Raw genomic sequence first — 21,387 nt, 5'->3', positions numbered from 1 at the left:
ATGGGGCAGGCCGGTGATGACACTCGTCTGCCGCACGCCAGGGTCACGCTACTGTCTGCTCGGGAGGTCAGGTCACATCTAATATGTCTAATATGCTGAGCTGCATGCATGTACACGGGGAAAAGATGCACACACCTTTACCTCACCTTATCCTTGACCCACTCATCATACATTCTCTCCTCCTCTATCCCCCAGGAACATTTGATTAGTTTAGTTCATACCAGAGAGAGACAGAATAACGTAAGGCAGGAATAGTCAGACATTAAAGCAGGAAAACAGGGGGTCTCATCATAAAAATGTCAGTTTTTCCAGCCAACTGGAATGAGTCTACAACTGGGTGGGTGTCACTGTCATGCACATGTCCCATAAAAATGCTAAATTAGGCCCGGATCCTCTCTGCCAGCTTTAAATCAGACAGAAGCAGTCACAACACAGACACCCAGGGAGAACAGCGAGGCTGTTTGTGTCAAATTGATGTAGGGCAAGCAGAACTCTTTTCTTGTCTGTGTTCCTCTGCCTCGCACTGGCTTAGGAGACACACCCTGTTGTGTGACGACTGAACCTTTGAACCTCGGAGTCACCTAGGTGGTTTTGTGGGTGAGGAAAGTACAGGAGAGAGGTGGTGTTGTTGTCCTTAATCTTCTTTACAAGCCTCCACATTATATGGGAGAGGCTGTCCAGCAGTGTCTAATCTGTAATTGTCCTCTGCTGTGTTGCCCCAGGTGAAACAGCCCTTGGGTGGGGCTGCGAGAGTTAAATGGATAGCCAGCAACAATCCCACGCTTGGGGGTGGCTTATTTTCCCAGGGTTGCCCTTTAAACTGTGCACCACACGAACGACACACACATACGCAACCACACATGCATAGACCTATACACACCTTCACACCTCTGACCTCCTTTTAACCCTTTTTTTAACAGAGTGGTGAGATTGCTGGCCATTACTGTGCTATTATGTGTTTGCTCCGCAATAAACACCTCTGTTATCTCGCTGTAGAGGGCTTAATCGATCCTCTGTCCCCCAGAGAGATGAGATAAAGAGATAGAGGAGAGAGATATGGGAGAGCTCGGACATAGAAGAGATTGCTGCAAACATAAAGTTCTCTTCTGAGTGAGAGATAGACAGAAATTCCGGTGCACTTTCTTTAAAAAAATTATAATTCTTACCTGTCCTTTCAAAGGGGACAATCGGTACATGATTCAATCCTATTTACTCTGATGTGTAGCTCAAAAATTCATTTGGCAGCTCAGATTGTCTCGTGTCTGATTGGTCTACAGGTTTTACTCCTTCGCTTTGACCCTTTTACACCTCACCTCAACCTCTTCAGGTCAAGAGGGTTAACATGCTGGTTTGTAATTATCAGCTCAGTTATTAACACCTGCACTACAGAGGTTCAGGGTGTCAGCCAGGTCATAGTTGTAATCTCGTGACCCCTGTCTGCGACCGTGTTCCCGCGCAGAATATAGTCAATTGTCATGTTATGAGCAGAATTTAGCTTAATGGGGCACTGTTTTCCATATTGATGATGCAGGCAAAGAGAGAACAAGAAGAGAATCATGCTTCAGCAACGAAAACATCATAAAGCAGGTGTTGTGGTGTGAACGTGGGAAGACGGAAGAGATCAGCATTGTGGCAGTGAATTCATATTGCAACACCACACTTGGGGTGAAGCTCAAAAGATATTTCTGCATAGCTTCAAAAATCCTCCCTCTTGAAGAATCTTTAGAAGGAATTTTAAGGTTCAGCATATCTCCTTTGATAAACACATTGATCAATTAATCCTGGATGGATTACCGGTATCATGTCATTGTCACTTCATTCACATATCCACTTTTTTTTCACAGGCCAAATCTTCCTCTATTGAAATGGTTTCTCCACATCAAAGACATGCATAAAACCAAAGCACCCATCTCTTGTGTCTCCTTAGCTTCTCCTTAGAAATCTACTCATGTCTGTCATTGCAACTATCCTCAACTAATATCACAAGTCATATTGATTAATGCTAGCTCTCTTTTATACACAAACATTCAGCATTAATTTGAATTATATTACCGATAGACACCATTTAATTAGTCCTGCTTATATTTCCTAGGAGATATAAGGTGTAAGGAGCTCGCAATAAACCAACAGAGAAAACGTGTTTTTTACAGCCTGCAAGCTAGCAATTTATGGATATATAGATTTCTTGAACATACTGTTTGCCAAATGAAGGCTGAAGACTAATGAGAAACTAGCATTTCCAGGAAGGAGAGGACATTAGTATGATATACAGAGTCCAGGAGCATCTCAGAGGAGCTGTCTCTTTTGCAGATTGTTTAACCAATACCTTGTATTGTGTAATTATGTCATGTGATTCACTTTGTTCCTGTATATATACAGTCATATGAAAAAGTTTGGGAACCCCTCTCAGCCGGCATTATAATTGACTCTGCTTTCACAAAAAAAATATAAAAGTGGTATGTATTTAATTTACCAGGAACAGTTAAGTACTGGGATGTTTTCCAAACAAAGATTTTTTGAAAAGCAGTATTTGGTTGTATGAAATAAAATAAAATGTGAAAAACTGGCTGTGCAAAAATATGGGTACCCTTGTGGTTTTGTTGATTTTAATGCCTGTAACAGCATGTAAAACTGATGACTTTAAACACAAAGTTGGTTGGATTATGTTGTTAAGCCTTGAACCTCATATAATTGTCTGTTTAATCATGAGAAAATGTATTTTAGGTGCCTAAATGCAAGTTGCACTTCTCTTTGACTCTCTGCTGAAGTGAGACAGAATGGGATCATCAAAACAGCTCCCAAAAGATCTGAAAAACAAAGATTGTTCATTGTCATGGTTTAGGGGAAGGCTACAAGAAGCTTTCCCAAAGGTTTCAATTGTCAATTTCGACAGTAGGGAACATTGTCAGGAAATGGAAGGACACAGGCATAGTGGCAGTTAAACCCAGGCATGGCAGACCAAGAAAAAAACAGGAGCGGCATAGGTGGAGGATTGTGAGAATGGTTGCACACAACCCACAGATCACCTCCAAAGACCTGCAAGAACATCTGGCTGCAGATGGTGCATCTGTACATCATTCAACAATGCAGCGTAATTTGCACCAAAACATCTGATTTTTATAAAGACCAAATAACTTAATTTTTGTCTCATCAGTCCAAAGCATTTTCTTCCAATATGAAGCTGGCTTGTCTAAATTAACTTTTGCATACTCCATGCAACTGTATCTGTGGCGTGGGCGCAGAAAGGGCTTCCTTCTCATCACCCGGCCATACAGATGTTTTGGTGCAAATTGCACTGAATTGTAGAACCATGTACAGATACACAATCTGCAGCCAGATGTTCTTGCAGGTCTTTAGAGGTGATCTTTGGGTAGTGTGCAACCATTCTCACAATCCGCCGCATATGCCGCTCTTGTACTTTTCTTGGTCTGCTAGACCTGGGTTTAACTGCAACTGTGCCTGTGTCCTTCCATTCCCTGACAACGTTCCCTACTGTCGAAATTGACAATTGAAACCTTTGGGAAAGCTTCTTGTAGCCTTCCTCTAAACCATGACAATGAATAGTCTTTGTTTTTAAGATCTTTTGGGAGCTGTTTTGATGATCCCATTCTGTTTCACTTCAGCAGAGAGTCAAAGAGAAGTGCAACTTGCATTTAGGCACCTAAAATAGATTTTCTCATGATTAAACAGACACTTCTATGAGGTTCAAGGCTTAACAACATAATCCAACCAACTTTGTGTTTAAAATCATCAGTTTTACATGCTGTTACAGGCATTAAAATCAACAAAACCACAAGGGTACCCATATTTTTGCACAGCCAGTTTTTCACATTTTATTTTATTTCATACAACCAAATACTGCTTTTCAAAAAATCTTTGTTTGGAAAACATCCCAGTACTTAGCTGTTCCTGGTAAATTAAAGACATACCACTTTTATATTTTTTTTGTGAAAGCAGAGTCAATTATAATGCCGGCTGAGAGGGGTTCCCAAACTTTTTCATATGACTGTATATATATATATATGATTTTATTCAGGACACATGAAGATCCATAGTACAATGTATAAAAAATAGAGTCAATACATAAATAACAACAAAAAGCACACCAATGCATGCAGATTAAAAAAAAAATTAAAAAAAAAAAAAATAAATAAATAAGAGATCAGCATACAACACTTGCAGTATACAATACATGTTGTGCATCAACACCTAAGTTCCTAAGCACCTCAATTTGAATTGGCTGAAAGTGCCCCACAAGTTTGTTTCCTGATACACCTGTCCTCCCATCATCTCTCCAGGTCCACCATGTTCCCTGCTAACCTGCTTCTTCTCATGGTCTTGCTGCTACCTCAAGCCTCGTCTGGTCGCCAGGGTGGAGACACCAGCAAGTTCGACCATGACAGGGTGTCGCCCATGCCATCCTCCGTGTTGCCCCCATCAGCTGGCTCCATCCTGAAGCCCAGTCTGGCTCAGACCATCCAAAGTCTCCTCCTGAGCCGACTGGGACTGCAGTCCAAGCCCGACCCTCGGCCTGGGGTGCCGGTGCCCCGGTATCTCCTGGATCTTTACCGCTTCCACCAGCAGCAGTACCATCTAGTGGAGGACCCGTCATTTAGCTTCCCCAGCCAGCACATCCAGCAGGCGAACACTGTACGCAGCTTTCACCACAATGGTAAGCTTGCTGGCACATTGTGCTGCCATGCTGTCAATCAACTTTAATTGACATAAAACGACAGTTAAAATATTGTAGGGGGAATTGTAGGAGTTTAGTATGGCCTTTGAACTTTTGTTTCAGGGAATCTGTTTATGCATTCTGTCGAATTCTTTTATCAGCCACAAATGAAGTGTAAAGAGCATATTTATGACAGTAGCAGATGTTTGCTGTGAGTCACCAGTCAACTATCTCAATACTTAGTGAGACCCATCTGTGCACTCTCAGATAAGATGGTTATCACAATCTAAAAGTCTTCTGTCAAAACATGTGGGAGTGCATGCTTAGATATATCTCACACCGAAGGGAAATCTGTGTTGGACTCTGCACAGCAGTTCTGATCTTGGCTGGATTTACCTGTTAGAAGGCCCCTTGGGCGAAATGTGTTGTTTGGCCTCCAATGATCCCCTTCAGACTGCCCTACAGGTGCCTCCAAGTTCCTATAAATTCAAGTGCAACCAGTTCTGGATTAGTTATCATTGTTAGTTTGTGGTTATATTATTCACACATTTTAGGAATATGCATTAGAAGGGGATTATGAAGCTGATTTTGATAGTTTCCCTGAAGCACATTTTGAATCACTGATTGCATATAGTGAAGGAGGAATCATCTTTTAAAAGCCTTAACAAGTTTTTGAAAGCAGAATACTATTCTGTTGTCAGTTTATTGCCACCATTTAACTCTTGGGGTCTTTTGAGAAAAAGAAAGATCCGACAAACTATTAATCTGATGTAATGTTTCCAGTGTCAGTTTGTGTCTGTTAGTATGACTAAAGCCTTAGTAAGTTTTGAAACATACTAAACTCACGTGATCCAATGTATCTCCTCCTCCTTCTCTTAGAACCGCTTCGAGAGACCCCCGTATCACAGGACCAGAAGAGGTTACACATCTCCTTTAATATTTCCTCCATCCCTCAAGATGAGAGGGTGCTCTCCGCTGAGCTTCGGCTTCTCCGAACTGACAGAGCTTCCTTGGGCCCTGGGAACCACAGACTAAACCTATACCTCTCTGAGCACCATGAGGACCCTGAGCCTACCTTGCTGGAGACAAGGTTACTCACCACTGGCCTCCACAATCATAAAGCAAGTGGTTTCTGGGAGGCTTTTAGCTTAAATACAGAGATTCTCCATAAGATACTTGCTGGGACTGGCAGCCTGGGCTTCCTCCTGGAGGTCAGCCCTGAGAACAGCACCACCTCACTCCCTGACCAGAGTCTCTCCTCTGATGCAGGTGAGGTAGAGGACGAGACACACAAAGAGAGACATCTGAGGGTATGCAGGTCCATTGGTCAGGACGAGCACAACTGGGCCCAGGAGAGACCCCTGTTGGTGACCTACAGTCATGATGGACGTGGAGAGCCCTTGGTCAAACATGGCAGGAGAACCCCAGGTGGTGGCCACAGGATGAGAGGGAGAAAAGGGACAAAAGAGAGGGCCAGGAGCAGCAGCAAGGGCCGCAATAGGGACCAAGCCAGGGGTAGGGGTAAAAAACCGGGGAATACAGTGGTGGTGTGGGGCGGTGATAAAGGAGGGGTCAGTTGGAGTGAACCGGGAAGGGTGAAAAGAAATGGCGGCCGCGCTGCCAAACTGAAACGCCTGTCCCGCAACAGATGTCGCCGCCATCCTCTGTATGTAGATTTCAACGATGTGGGCTGGCACAAGTGGATCATTGCACCCAGCGGCTACGACGCCTTCTTCTGCCTGGGAGAGTGTCGCTTTCCTCTAGCCGACCATATGAACTCCTCTAGCCATGCCATGGTGCAAACCCTGGTAAACTCTGTAAACGGTGCGGTGCCCCGTGCCTGCTGCGTCCCGACCTCCCTCAGTCCCATCGCTTTGCTCTACCTGGACCCGCAAGACCGAGTCGTGCTGAAGAATTACCAGGACATGGTGGTGGAGGGCTGTGGCTGCCGGTAGTGTGCCGGTACACTCATCTAAAGGAAGCAAGACATGAACAGAAGAGCTTAGAGGGAATAGGAGCATAGTGAAAAGAAAAGACTGCAGCAGCTAACTGCTAACAGACTGATTTAGACAAATGTAGCAGCGTAAGAAGGGTCGGTAGAGACTAGGAAGAAAAGGGAATGCACATAGCAGCTAAATAATCAATATCAGGAGCAAAAAAAGGGTCGGACGTAGAAAGAGAAAGAAAGACAGTGAATGAAACAGACATAATCTGACACACCACAGGATAAATGATAAGACGAGTAGGCAAAGGAAGAAGTGTAAGCATAAATATATGGTCAACACAGGTAAACTGCCAGGATTGACTTCTCACTTTTTTCTCATTTAGCTATTATGCAGCTGTTTACACCATCAATTGTGCTCTCATGAGAAGACCACGCTTTAATATCAGATGGCAACTGCTATATATTCCAGAGTTTGCCACTCATCTCGCTATGTTTAGCTGTTAAACACCGGTAAGAATTCAGAGCAGGCACTCGTGGACATACGTTTTATCTCTGGAGAGGAAACTGTGACTTTCTGATGGACTACCTGATGATCAACAGTGTTGGTTATACGACGAGGGCACCAGAACGGCACCTAAACGTTTGCCTGACAGTATTGTTTCTGCCGTATTTAAACCGAGAAGTAGGGTGCATCATCTGTTTTTATGAACGTTAATGTAAAGACAGACTGTCGCTTACAAGCACCCCTACATCACAAGATATTTAAAACCACAACAATAATGCTGAGGAAATATTATGCTATCGTTTGAATGTTCTACTATCACTATTATTTAAAAAAACAGAGACTTTTTTGTACATTGCTTTTGCAGACGTGAAGAAAATCCAAGTGATGGCTGTCTTGTGATTATTCATTATTCCACTGAATGGCAATTCTAACTTAAAAGGACACATTATGTATTTAAATAGCAGCAATATGGTGTATTTAATCTTGAAATTATTTAAGACACCTGCACTCAACGGAGTGTACATCAAAACTGAAAGCCAGCCGTCCACATTTAGTAAGTTTTGGTAGCATTACATCCGTACAAATGTTCAATGTATTGAATTTAACAGTCTGTGTTACTTACACGTCCCACCTTATCATTGCACACATTTTGGTGTCCTTCACATGCTATAGCAGACATAAGCAGTGTCGCCATTAAAAAGCTCAACTAACAAGTCAAATGAAAGCTCTGTGTATTGTAGCTACTGAAGTGTGTAACATCAGGTGTCTTTGCTAGTCGTGTCTGCACGTGTCAAGAAAAAAATGGAAGACTGGCATTGAAACCGGGACTTTAGTGCCTTTCAAACAGGGGCTATACAAGTGGGGCTAGGCTTAGTAATTGTTTTTCAGTGTTGCATTTTTCTCTTTCAGTGGAAACATTTAAGCAACAGCTTGTAAAATGTTTGACAATATACCTCTAATAAACAAAGCAAACAGCACAACTGGCCCGTGACTTTTATTCTTTATCAACCGTTTTCAGTGGAATTATTGCCACGTTCAGGAAGAAAAACAAAGCCAGACGTCCCACAGAGGGTTCACATCTAAACAGATTTGCGTAAATGATACTGTAGCTGAGGAAGTAGCTTTACATTCCAACAAAAGAACAGCTGTGAGATTGAGATTTATAGGGAAAGGTCTTCTTACTAGTGAACCAATGTATCACTTCACACTACCGCCCGTAGCTCACATTTTTCTGATCCCAGATATCGCACAAGGAGGCAAAATAACACAAAAAGAGGGGAAAAAGAGGGTAGATAAAGAAGAGCAGAGGTTTGCACACTTGACGGCAGGTCATCCCTCAATGCGGGGGTCTCTGACCTTAACATTCCTGCGTGTTTGTGAAAAAGGACCTTGCCCTCTCTGCCACCACCAGATGGACTGGCTCACTGAAGATTACAGGTGAGTGAAGCCCACAAGGTTTGCGTGATGTAGAGAGCAGGAACAAGACTGGGATGCTTTCTAACCTGGTATTCCCTTCCTCTTTTTTGATCAGATTCCAGAATAAATTGAGATTACTTCCTGTTATCTTCAAGGTGTACTATATTTTACAAGAAGAAAAGAGGTGGTACCTCTATTCCCCAAGGCTTTGGTTTCCAGTTTTAATACACCCAAGTCGTTACATTGGCGAGTAAGACCATCTCAGTGCTGGCCTGATACTGTGTGGAGTTGCGTAATATTCACACAATCTATGTCTTTGTTTTGAGGAATGTGAGACTTGTTTATGGAGGTTTAGCTGTATCAAAAAGATTTAAAAAGTAAAAATACAAGCATTTTAAGAGAACATCTTCACCAATTTGACAAGACAAGCAAAACACATTCACAACAAAATTCAGCAAAGTAAGGAAACACAACCAAATACAGAAACTATGCAACTAGGAAGAATGATACTAACAAGTGACAAATATGTCAGGCTGTCACATGCTTGTCTACCGAAAATAAAAAAATTATGTAACAGGTTTTCACTGATTCCACATGTCACAAAACATGCCAACAAAATAACTATGTGTTCCTAAACCAATACTTCCATACTATTTAGCATGCTGGAAAAAGGTTGATGATGTTCCAATACAGTATGCCAAAATTGTCCGGATGTCCTACTACATCCGGTTGCATCTTGTGGTGTGAAACCAGTATGATATTGTGGCTGTTCTGACCGGCAGACAAAGTCTCTCCACTGACTGAGGCGCCCAGAGAGCACAACCATGGACTGTGGGGGATATATAAGCAAGAGGTTAAAAGTTCAAGGCAAAATGTTATGACTAAATTGTAGGTCTGTATAATATAGAATGGAAAGAACATGCTATTCAAGGACAGATGCAGTGCTTACTTAAAGGTGAACGATGCAGTTTCAGGGGAGGGGCATTTGTTTACATTGGCAGAGCCTGCTAGCAAGCTAGACATATCTTCTCGACAGGTAATTCTAAGTATTGAATAAATCTATTTGTCATGATCTTGCCTGGGCCTCTTTGCCTCTGTGTTGTTTTTGCCCTTTGTCTGGTGTAATTGCGAGTCAGGTGTGTTGGAGTCAGGTACCAGCATTCACAGCTGCCATCAATCACTAATCAACCGCTCTTCATATACCCGGCCCGACCTTCCCGACACTGCCAGATTGTAGACTCACATAGTGATAGTTTCTCAGTCAGTCGCGCTCTCTAGTTTACCTACCTGTTTGCATTTTGCCTAATCCTAATTCTAATCCTGTTCTCTCTGCCACCGGCTCCAGCCCGCACCAGCCAGCACTTTCTCCCAGACCCCTCTGCCTGTCTGCTCTGGCCTGCTCTCGCTCAGCCCCCTGGACATTCCCCGTTGCTCTCCCCCTGGAGCCCCGTGACAGTAGGATTCCCCCCGGATCACGGCCCTAACCCCCAGCGGATTCCTTCTAAATAAACCTTCTTAAACTGGTACTGTCTCCGCGCCTGTGTCCTCCCTGTCCAGCCGTAACACTAGTATCATCAATCAAAAGAAAATTATTTTAAGGCACCTGTAACCAAACGTGGGATAAGAATATGTTTGTAAACTTTACTGTGGGCCCTGCTGATGTAAACAACAAAAGTGATAAAGTAACTTGTAAGTAGCTTTATAACTTCAAACTGTGTTCCAGGGATCCAATTCTCCTGTGGGAAAAGTATGCTTAGTCAGTGATGAGAATATAAAAACTGACACACCCAAAGTTACATAGTGTACCTCAAAGTAAAATGAAAAGGTGTGCGATTTGGATTGCCTGGCAAGCGTGTCCCAGCCATGTGTATCACTTTTTAATGTCCCCTGGAAACCGTTTCCGTTGTAGTCTGTGCTACTTGCAGCAATTATCTTGGCTCTGAACTCTATCATTATATTCTGCCACACAGCTGGACTGTAAGCTGCTGTTTTAGCAGGCAAGTAACCCACAGCTGGAACTCTTTTCCTTTCCCTGCGTATTTCACCTCTCAACACTTGTCAGGAGTACACTGTGTGGTGTGTGTGTGTGTGTGTGTGTGTGTGTGTGTGTGTGTGTGTGTGTGTGTGTGTGTTGTGTGTGCGTGTGCGAAAAGAAAAGAAAGTGTAAAAGAGGCAGGTGAAGATGCACAAAGAGTAGCCTATATGTCATATCATTGTAACAGATGGTCTGTGCCTCTGCTACTATACTGTTCTTGTATAAATAACTCTTTGGGTTAATGTCAGTACATTTCATCTCATGGGCTGTAACACATCGGGGTTCATTTATTGGTTGAGTGATAACCTCTGGCCTTTTCCCTCCATGACCCCCTATTCACTCTCTCACCTGCAATCCAGTCCTTCTTCCACCTTTTCATTACTCATCTATCTCTCTCATCGTTCAGCATCCCCTTCACAGCCTCTGCAACCTCGTCTTTTATCTCAGCTCATTCGTCAATCATCTGCCCATCAGTTTTCGCTTCCCAACCTTTTATTTCACTGTCAAACTTACCCAACGACTCCTTTTTCTCCCGGGTGCCAGATTGGAAACTGGTGTTAAACAGTCAATTTGTCCCTCGTTATGATGCGAGGGAAGGGACTATTGATGAGCCCCCAAAAATTAAGTTAATTATAACATGGGAATCTAATTGGTTCATCAAGTTGGATTGTTCAAAGCCTTTGTGATTGTCCAACTTGTGTTTTGTGCCTTGTTATTGTAATATTACTTACAGGAATAAAGGCCAAGACTACAAAAGTAAGACCCAGCAGAATTGATTAAATAAAATAAAAAACTTCTGTCTTCGATCCAAATATTATGCTTGTGTGATTGTTGTTACAAACTCATTAATTTAGACATGTGTAAAATGATATTCAAGACACGTAGGGTTTTAATATTCACTTCATAAATTGAGTAAATTAAGGTCTGCAACAAGCTGATAAAAATATGTTGATTTAGTGAAAAGTGTGCTAACACTAACACAATGAAAGCTCCTTAGGAAGGGGAAATGAAAATAAATAGATTGTTACAGGGTAAAATACTTAATCTTAAGAGCTTGATTCATGTTCAATTGTTTATGTTATGGACATCATCACAGACAGTGCTGAAAATGTTTTTTATCTTCTTTATCTCAAAGGCAGCATACGTCACTTTTCATATCTCTCTTTGAAAAAAAAATGTTCTGCTCCTCACCATCCACTCACAGGTGCCCTGCTTATGAATTCTGCAGGGTGGGGGTGTGGAGCACAAGGCAGGATATGAACAGGCTTATCTTGTCAGGTGTTGAATCTGTTTGAGGCTGGGTAGCAGCGGCCTTGACCCAGTCAGCCCCAAAGAACCTCAGTCCATAAATCATGCAGAGGGTTACGCAGGAGCTGTGGAGGGTTACTCCCCAGTGACGGGGGATGCATGGACACACGGACGCGCTTCTGACCAGGTGTCTGGGTTTATCTGTGATCTACGCCATATAAGCACTGGATGAGGGAGGGAGGCTTCACATTACAGAGCGTTCTTTACACAAGGTCTATCAGGGATTTTGAGATAATTACAACCAGGTTATGGTTAAAAAAAACAGAGCAGCCAGAGCCATAGTAAACCTATTTTAGAAATACTGAGGTCAACAGGGTCTGGATTAATTATTCACCCACTTCCTAAGAAAGTTTCCCCGCTCTATAAAATCCCATTTCAAATGTAAATTATTTGTTTCTTTGTATGTTTGTATGTCAAAAACTATAGAAACTTAAGTTTCCTGGGAAAGTACACAACCAAAAGTCTCTGCTGCTGTTATGTACAGTGGCTTGCAAAAGTATTCATACCCCTTGGAATTTTCCACATTTTGTCACATTAAAACCACACACGTACATTTATTTTACTAGGATTTCATGTGATGGACCAACTCAAAGTGGTGCATCATTGTGAATTGGAATGAAAATGAAATATGGTTTTAATTTTTTTTTAGAAATAAAAAACTGAAAAGTGTAATTGCAGCAATAGGTGGTTCTACAAAGCATTGACTCAGGGGGCTGAATACTTTTGCACGCCACACTTTTCAGTTTTTTATTTATAAAAAAAATTTAAAACCACGTTTCATTTTCATTCCACTTCACAATTATGCACCACTGTGTGTTGGTCTATCACATAGAATCCCAATAAAATAAATGTACCCGTGTGGTTATAACGTGACTAAATGTCTAAAATTTCAAGGGGTATGAATACTTTTGCAAGGCACTTATTGAGTTGGCCATTTGGGAAGAAAACATGTCTCTATAGTTGCTGAATTAATCCAGAACTGAATTATTGTAAACTGTAGTTTGTCAAATCAATTTACTCAACATCAGACATAATGAATTTCACGCTTTGGAGAAAATAAACAGTCATTTAGCTTCCAGAATGAGGACTTGAAAAAATGTCCTACATTTTTTTTTGTCTAAATAAGGATTATAATTTTGTAGAAATACAAAATGTATTGAATCTTCAATTAAAATCAATTCAATTGAAAATCTTCAAATGAATATCATCATTCTTGGCCTACAAGAGAAAGCAGAGAGCATCCAGATATGACTTTAGGGCTGTGGCAGGAGGATGGTGGGCGTGGGGATTGCTTCCTGGTTCACTGCAGGGTAGTCTGAATGTAGACAGAGGTCATGTAGGCTGTGTCTTGATTCAGGGGTTGCACCCTACGTAGGCTGCATTTGAAGACCGATTGCGTCATAGCGGCGCGCAAAGGCTGTCCCGTTTGCAAGGCTCCTTGCAAGGCTCCTCATATGCGGCCGAGAAATGCAGCCTTCGTTTCACGGTTTTGAAGGCTGCATCAGATGTATCCTTCGTGGCCCAACATCATTGCGTTTTTTTCAGAGATGGCATAAAATAAAATAAAAAATAACAAAACAGCAACGTGTTGCTCCATCTTCTTAACTTTTATCTTCCTTTCTTTTTTTCTTGTACTTTTTTTTCTTTTCGTCTGGTAGGCAACTTCTTTTTCTTTTTTCCTCCATTGACAGGGCTGTCTCCGTTGGCAGCAATCAGGGTTGCTAGGCAGCACAGGAGCGGCGAGTCGTCACGCTAGGTAACGGCTTGTTACGTAAACCGGAAATGCTCGTAAACCGAGACCTGCGGAGACCGTCTCATTTAACAAGGCTCGTTGGCCTTAAAACCGGCCTTAAAATCGGCCTTCATAGGCTATAGCCTTCATAGACCGCGAGACTGCGTCCTACCAAGGCTGCAACCCCTGAATCAAGACACAGCCGTTGACTGGTCTGACACTCTTCCCGCCCACTCTGACATAGCTGAGGTGATCCAGAGATAGAGGCAGACTCTTTCGTCCCTGGTGTCCCCCGCTGACTGACAGACTGCTCCCTACCTGTCCGAACCAAGGAAACTACAGTACCACCCCTGTGATACTGTTGGACTCACTGCTGGCTCAACTGTGCAGCCCACCCACTGGCCATATGAAACAGTTAATGATACCTGCAAAGAACATCTTGAATTACTAGCAGGAATAGCGTATACATTTTTTTATATTTCAATTTTCAAGATGGAATGCACTCCATACACAAAAAGGCATCTTCAGGCAGAGTTGCATGAAATGCGGAAATCCCATTGGCTATATTTTACAAAAGCCCTCTTTTGTTCCATGACTTTTTCCATACATTTCTGACGGATCATCAGATCTATTTGTGGGTTTGGCAAATAGGCACAGCTGCAGGCACATTCACTTTCAAACAGCAAGGATAAATAAAAGCCAAGATGACAGTGATATACCAGCAGCAGAAGTACCAGGGCATCACTTATACTGCCGGGGTCACGGACCCTTAATGGCTGCAAAAGATTCCTTCTGGACATCAGAAACTGTTTTCAATCATGCTGGCCCCTTAAGTACACTAACTTGCTGTTTGATACATATAGTGTGTCATACAATAAAATGATAGTGTCCCAAATCGCTGTAGCAGATGTGGATGTATCTACCAGTTGTGCGCTGATTCTGATGCTGCTGCTGCTGTTGTAGCTGCTGCTGAGTTGGTGGTTCAAGTCTGGAAATCATAAAACAGATAGCAAAGGTCTCTGGTTTCTCCTTTGAGCTTCAAAGACCGACTCGAGCTGAAACTGAACTAGCCAAACTGGACCTCTGGGTCACAGAGTGAGGCAGGTGCAGGCCGTCAAAACGCCCGGCAGGCCAACCGGAAGCAGCCCTGTCATGAGCCAGAACCCTGACCCCTGAGATCGGGGAGGCCTGCTGTGTCCGCCTGTCTCTCTATGTCTATGTCTCTTTTACTTCAACTCTGTCTGTGTGTGTGTTTGATGAAACAGGGCAGAGGATTCCAGCTACTGTCCGAAATTCATCCATTTCCATTATCTCCGCCTTTAAAATGATACAGTGAATGATCGGACAACCGTCTGTATACCATGCACATTCACTCTTTTTTCTCCCACTGTCGTCATCTGTCCATCTCTTCATTTATGTTTTTCTCTCATCTTCCCTTCTCCGATTCCCTCACAGCTCAACGATGAAAAATTATGTTTATTCAGGTGTCTCGTAATGTTGATGCTGTCCCTGCTTGAATGAAAATTGCGTTCATTCCTTCCTTACTCTCTGCTATTCCTACCTCCTCTCTCGGCGCACTGCTTTCGACACTTGAGGCATAAGTTCATAGAAATATACCACCAGAGTCGAGAGGAGGGAGGGACTTTCACTCCCTTTTTACCTCTTAATTCTCCCTTTGAACACCAATCATTGGAGATTATTTCCCTTTTATTACAGTCCGAGTATTGATTTGCACTCACTAATCTCGGGGATCTGGAAACTCAACAGGGTAAGAAACACGATCAGACAGGTTGTAAACGAGCCAACTTTGTAGCCTTATCATTGAAACCCAACTCTTGTATTTGGAGGGAAATGGTTTTAAGTTCAAAATTGTAACTTGGGTTTCTACCAGAAATGGTTTCCATGGTGTAGTGTCTAAAAAACACTTTATATTTCTCGCAGTTCCATTACTGAATCTCCTCCTTTCACCCTCCGTCTGAAACGCTTATCCAGTGGGTGGGCTTTGCTACGCCCCGCCTTCCAAAAAGCTCAATCTGCTCTGATAGGCAATGAATCTAACTGACAGATAGATTCAGTGGTATATGGGGGTGTGCTTATCGCAGGTGGAGGTAGTGCGAGGTTAGATTGGCAATAGGCTTAGGGGAGTGTGGCTTCTCGCGTTATAACATAATGTTCTTTCTTAGACTTTGGGAGTCTCTAGATACACCGGGGACCCTGTGAGAAACAATGAAAAGGTGAACTTTAAAGTGAATGTCCAACCTCATTGTAGGTCAAAGTTTAAGCAGGAAGTCTGAAAACAGGGATAAATGTTTAGGTCATTAGCCTTCATTAATCCTCCCAAATAAGTTTCCCTATTCTGGAACCAACCACACCAAAATTGCAACATTTGATCATTTCCTCTCACTAATTTTGACAAATTTTACTCACTCTAAACACCATACAACCCATGCACGGCCATGTCAGTGCAACAAACAGACTGTCAACTGAAATGAATACTCAAGTTGCAATACATTTTAATTATCCTGTATTTTTTTTTCCTAACTCCCAGGAAACTTGTTTTGTGCAGCCTAAGAAATCTGACTTCAAATTATAACCATCAGTCAGTGTGTGTCCTCATTGTCCTCCATATCTCAGATCACAAGGCCCATCCAGCCGTGTAACAACAACGTAAACACATCCATCACTGATGGTTATACCTGTTGATAACACAACAGACAAGAAACAAACAGAAAAGAGGGGACAGAATGACTGAAACAGAAACTGTCATACAGCCAATGAAAAAAGGAGAGAGAAATATAAGGAGGAATCAAGTGATGAAGGAAGAGAGAGATGGCGAGGGGAAAGAGAGGAGCTGGTGGACAGATGTTGGTCTGTTTACTTTGAGGATATCACTCTTCTCCAGATGTTTAGCGACACACAGAGGAAAAGGGAGAGAGAGATAGAAGGGCAGGGGCGAAGGAGAGAGAGCAACTGAAGGTTGTGAGTGATTGGAGGTTTGGTGGCGGTTGCCAGGTTGGACTCATCAGGGTGTATTTTATGACTTGTGCATTCAAAGTGCTACATGATCGGCAAACAGGAGTTAGTGGCAGGAATGCCTCGTCACCGGACAACGCAGTAAGCAAACAACAAGGAATAACGTCAACTGGTTCCCCTGAATCACCTTGAGGAAAAAAAATTTAACTGAAAAGTAAAGGGAAAATCCCAACGGGGATATGATATGATATGTTAACCTATATGAAATTAAAAACACATGTCCTCATACAGAAAAATGATTCAGTGGTTTGTTTTTTCTCACACTTCCACATGTACCTCTAATCTCTGGCTATTTTTGCAGGCTTTGTGACCTGGGGGATTTTGTTTGGCAATGGCCTCTCTGTTTCTTGTCTAGCATGGAGGAAGAGCTTTAAAACCACAGGATTTTGTTTTGCTGTTGAATTCTGTGGAGTAAGATTAACTCCTGTGCAAGTACATCCGCTGAATCTGAGGGAGCTGTCAGTGTATTTCAAATTCTCCCTTCTATCGGGCAACCAGAGGTAGGACAAGGAAGAGAGTGACAAGGAGGGGAAATGATCTAAAACTCAAAGTGGGGACTAAAATGTATTAGCTTCACAAACATGAACAATGTGATCCCCCTTACTCCCTTATCTCAGTCACAGCGACACACTTTTACCAGAGTTAAATAACAGGCAAAGTCCGTGGACCAATAAGGTGTCAGAGTGTGATAAAAGAAAGTAATTGAACGTGTTGGATGATCACCATGGGTTATATTCTTAAAATGGAAAAGTCAATCCAGCACCTCCCTTTTTTCTTATTTACCTCGCTTCCATCATTTCTTATAGGCAGCTTTGTGCATAGTTCCCGACTCCTTCATTGCAATTGCACATGTGTCTGGGCCTGGGCCTGAAAAGAGGGCTGATAACGGGCCCATGAAAAACTAGGGCCCATCATCGAAAAGCAGCAAGTACATGATGCTCCTGAGATGCATTAACGCAGGCCGCTGCCTTTCCAACCTCCCTCTGAAAAAGTATGAGGAAAAGAAAAAAACCTGTGACAGGGGGGGAGAGAGTAAGGAGGGGGAAGGCCTGGCATAAAGATTAGATTAGCACTTTAAAACATCTGTGAACTCGTCCGGCCCAAGCTACCGCTTCCCCACAGATTTGGGCCTGATCTCACATTTTCTTTCCTCCACCTCCCCTCCCCTACTCTACACCTCTCCTCCCTCAACCCTCATTCCCATTTTTGTGGTTTGTCTGCTCAGTTCGTTCTGTCATCGGCCTTTTAGTTTAGGGGTAAGGCTTTTGTTTTATCTTTTTAATTTTTATCAGCTTGATTTGCTAATGTCACTGTGCTAGAGGTCATCTTAAAATGAGAAACGTCAATGACTTAAGATACCGTTAAGATCTCTGGAGAATTGCTCTTTCATGTCAGGAAATGGACAGCATTTTTTGATCGTTCAAACAGCTTTAATCCTCTCCTTAATTGTTGGGTACATGATGTGTTGGGATGTCTCTGCAGGGTGCTATTTAAGTTTTTAAAAAATTTAAGTTTTACAACTGCACCTTAACCTAAAAGATGGACAAAAACTAATAATTGTACAAAAACAAATTGGCCTCAAAAAAGTAAAGGGAATAGATAGCTATTTGCTTGGAAAAAATAATAGCATGCAACCAGGTTTAGTTTAAAAAACAGTTTGAGTTTCTGAAATGTATTAATCTACTGGTAGAGACATTTAGGGCCGGTTTCACAGACAGGGCCTAGATTAAGCCAGGAGTAGGCCTTAATGTGGACTAGTTAAACTGGGACGTTTAAGTCACTGTCATGGATATGTCTTAAGTTTGGCTTAGTTTGTCTGAGACTATGAAGTCCTGGGGCCTATTTCAGGTAGCTGGTTTTACATACTCTGAGTTTAATCCTGCGCTCTGAGTTGGTCAACTCAGAGCGCAGGGTTGATGAGTAACTCTGGGTTTTCGGTTACAGAACAGTGGATCAGCGTTGGGTCAATCAACTCTGAGCGTGTTCACTCTGGGTGGAGCGTGTGCATAAAAGCCATCGTCAATGGATCGCTGATAACATGATTCACCATGGAAACAGAAGAAACAAATGCGTGATCCTCCCACTTCTCCACTTCTCAAAAAAAAAAAAAAAAAAACTTCTCCGCTACTCCCACTGGAGTTAGAAATATTAACGAATGAGTTTATGGTAGCCTATGGAGAAGAATTAACGGGGATATTGTCACATAACTCTGATCTAATCTCCTCTGCAATTCAGAAAAAAACTGAGCAATCATTTCTCTTCCGTATGAGAAGCCATAGTCTATTTTAAAAAGTTACGCATATCAGCAGTAAAGTAATAAAGCTGGCGCGGCACAGCATTTCTGACAGTGTTTTATATTCGCTGTATAATATGTTGGGAAGCTAGCCTAATAGCCCACTGTGCAGTAAACAGACTGTCGCTTCTTTTAAATGGGGAGTGAAAGACATTAATAATAATAATAATAATTATTATTATTCCGTTCAGTGGCACAGACGTTAAAAAGCATACAATACAAATAGGTTTATTAATCTGAATGTAAAGCATGTCACGATGTGTAAGGTGGCCGCCTATATGAACGGACCGAGGGCTGAGAACAAGGCTACTGATCAGATAAATGATCGGTCAAACGTAAAATCAACAGGAAATGATAAAAACATCCCGATTGAGATTTCTATGGAGTGATTTTGCTTCAAACTGTACAGGGACGCGTGTGACAGTGACACTCTTTCTTCAGTCGGAGCTGCAGCGTAAAGTGAAAACAAACTCAGGGTAGGTCTAACCACCTCCCGAGCAGGTTAGACCCATGGCGTATGTTGCCGCAGTAACAGACTCTTGGTTGCGCTGAACCTGCTACCTGAAACGGAAAACCCAGAGTTTCCACTAACTCAGAGCGAACAAACTCTGGGTTGCCTCAAAACCAGCTACCTGAAACAGGCCTCTGGAGTAAGGTAAGTAAGCCTGATTGTAAACACCTGCCCATGAGCACATGCTGCTGTTCCAACGGCGATCATAAAAACCCGGAGTGGAGCTGAAACACCATTGCTTGTGAGAAAAAACAATGGCAGAGGCTAAAAAAATCCCGTCAATAAACTTTAATGAAATTGAAAAAAAAAAATAGTTTGAAACCATCCGGTTATTGAATCTAAAAGCCATACTGCTGGGACTGAGCAAATAAATAGTTGGGCCGCAATTTGCAACAAATTAAATTAATGAAAATGTTACTAAGACACCAACTTCAGGTTATCTTCATTATTATCGGCATTTCATATCTTTCTCATTTATAATTTTGACATTATATTTAATGATATCTGCACTGATAGACTCTGGAAAAACCCGAATCTCGCCTTAAAGAAGAGCTTGCCACAACCTTTCAACAAAGGACAAAAAAGATGACGTTGCATGAAAGTTAGCCCGAGAAAATGCAATATCTGAAGGAAGTATGACATGAAAATGAAAATTCTAGGGCTGCAACTAACGATTATTTTGATAATCGATTAATCTGTCGATTATTTTCTCGATTAATCGATCATTTATCGATTAGTGTTTTGGTCCGTAAAATGTCAGAAAATGGTGAAAAATGTTGATACATTTTCCAAAGTCCATGTTGACTTCCTCAAATGTATTGGTATGTCCAAAACACACAGATTTCAGTTTACTGTCATAATAGGACTAAAGAAACCAGAAAATATTCACATTTGAGAAGCTGAAATCAGAGAATTTGGAAATTTTTTATAAAAAAATTACTCAAAACGATTAATCGATTATCAAAAAAGTTGGCGATTATTTTAATGATCAATTAATAATTGATTCGTCGATTAATCGTTGCAGCTCTAGAAAATTCTACAGGTGGAATTGGACATTATTTAACCTTTATTTTAACAGGTAAAATTGCTTGAGGTCAAATGACCTCTTTTCCGAGGAAGGCCTGGCAGAAAATGGCAGCAGTTAGAATGAATGAAATATAAGACAAACATAAGAAGAAAGGGTAACACTTTACAATAAGGTACACAAAATTGTAGTAGCTACTACATACCTACTACATAGTTTTTTTTTTTTGTGCTACCTATGTGTTAGGTAGCACAAAAAAAAAACCCCTATGTAGTAGGTAGCACAGGGTTTTTTTTTTTGTGCTACCTATGTGTTAGGTAGCACAAAAAAAAACCCCTATGTGTTAGGTAGCACATAGGGTTTTTTTTTTTGTGCTACCTATGTGTTAGGTAGCACAAAAAAAAAACCCCTATGTGTTACCTACTACATAGTTTTTTTTTTTTTGCGCTACCTATGTGTTAGGTAGCACAAAAAAAAAAAAACCCTATGTGTTAGGTAGCACATAGGGTTTTTTTTTTTTTGTGCTACCTATGTGTTAGGTAGCACAAAAAAAAACCCCTATGTGTTACCTACTACATAGTTTTTTTTTTTTGCGCTACCTATGTGTTAGGTAGCACAAAAAAAAAAACCCTATGTGTTAGGTAGCACATAGGGGTTTTTTTTTTTGTGCTACCTATGTGTTAGGTAGCACAAAAAAAAAAACCCCTATGTGTTACCTACTACATATTTTTTTTTTTTTTGCGCTACCTATGTGTTAGGTAGCACAAAAAAAAAACCCTATGTGTTACCTACTACATAGTTTTTTTTTTTTTGCGCTACCTATGTGTTAGGTAGCACAAAAAAAAAACCCCTATGTGTTACCTACTACATAGTTTTTTTTTTTGCGCTACCTATGTGTTAGGTAGCACAAAAA

General features: G+C 41.7%; 1 protein-coding gene across 1 annotated transcript in view; it reads left to right on the top strand.

The window, feature by feature from the left end:
* The window catches only part of bmp16 (bone morphogenetic protein 16), a 10,725-nt gene extending 2,639 nt beyond the window's left edge, over positions 1-8,086 (top strand). Inside the window, exons 2-3 of the mRNA XM_080052653.1 lie at positions 4,299-4,672; positions 5,552-8,086. Of these exons, the coding sequence (XP_079908779.1) occupies positions 4,306-4,672; positions 5,552-6,627 (1,443 nt within the window). The 5' untranslated portion in view covers positions 4,299-4,305 and the 3' untranslated portion in view covers positions 6,628-8,086. The remainder of the gene's footprint in view (positions 1-4,298; positions 4,673-5,551) is intronic.
* Positions 8,087-21,387: the final 13,301 nt, after the last annotated feature.

The sequence above is a fragment of the Ammodytes marinus genome (assembly GCF_949987685.1).
Source record: "Ammodytes marinus genome assembly, chromosome: 3".
NCBI lineage: Eukaryota > Metazoa > Chordata > Actinopteri > Uranoscopiformes > Ammodytidae > Ammodytes > Ammodytes marinus.
Note: the sequence above shows the minus strand (reverse complement) of the source record. Positions and strands in the feature narration are given on the sequence as shown.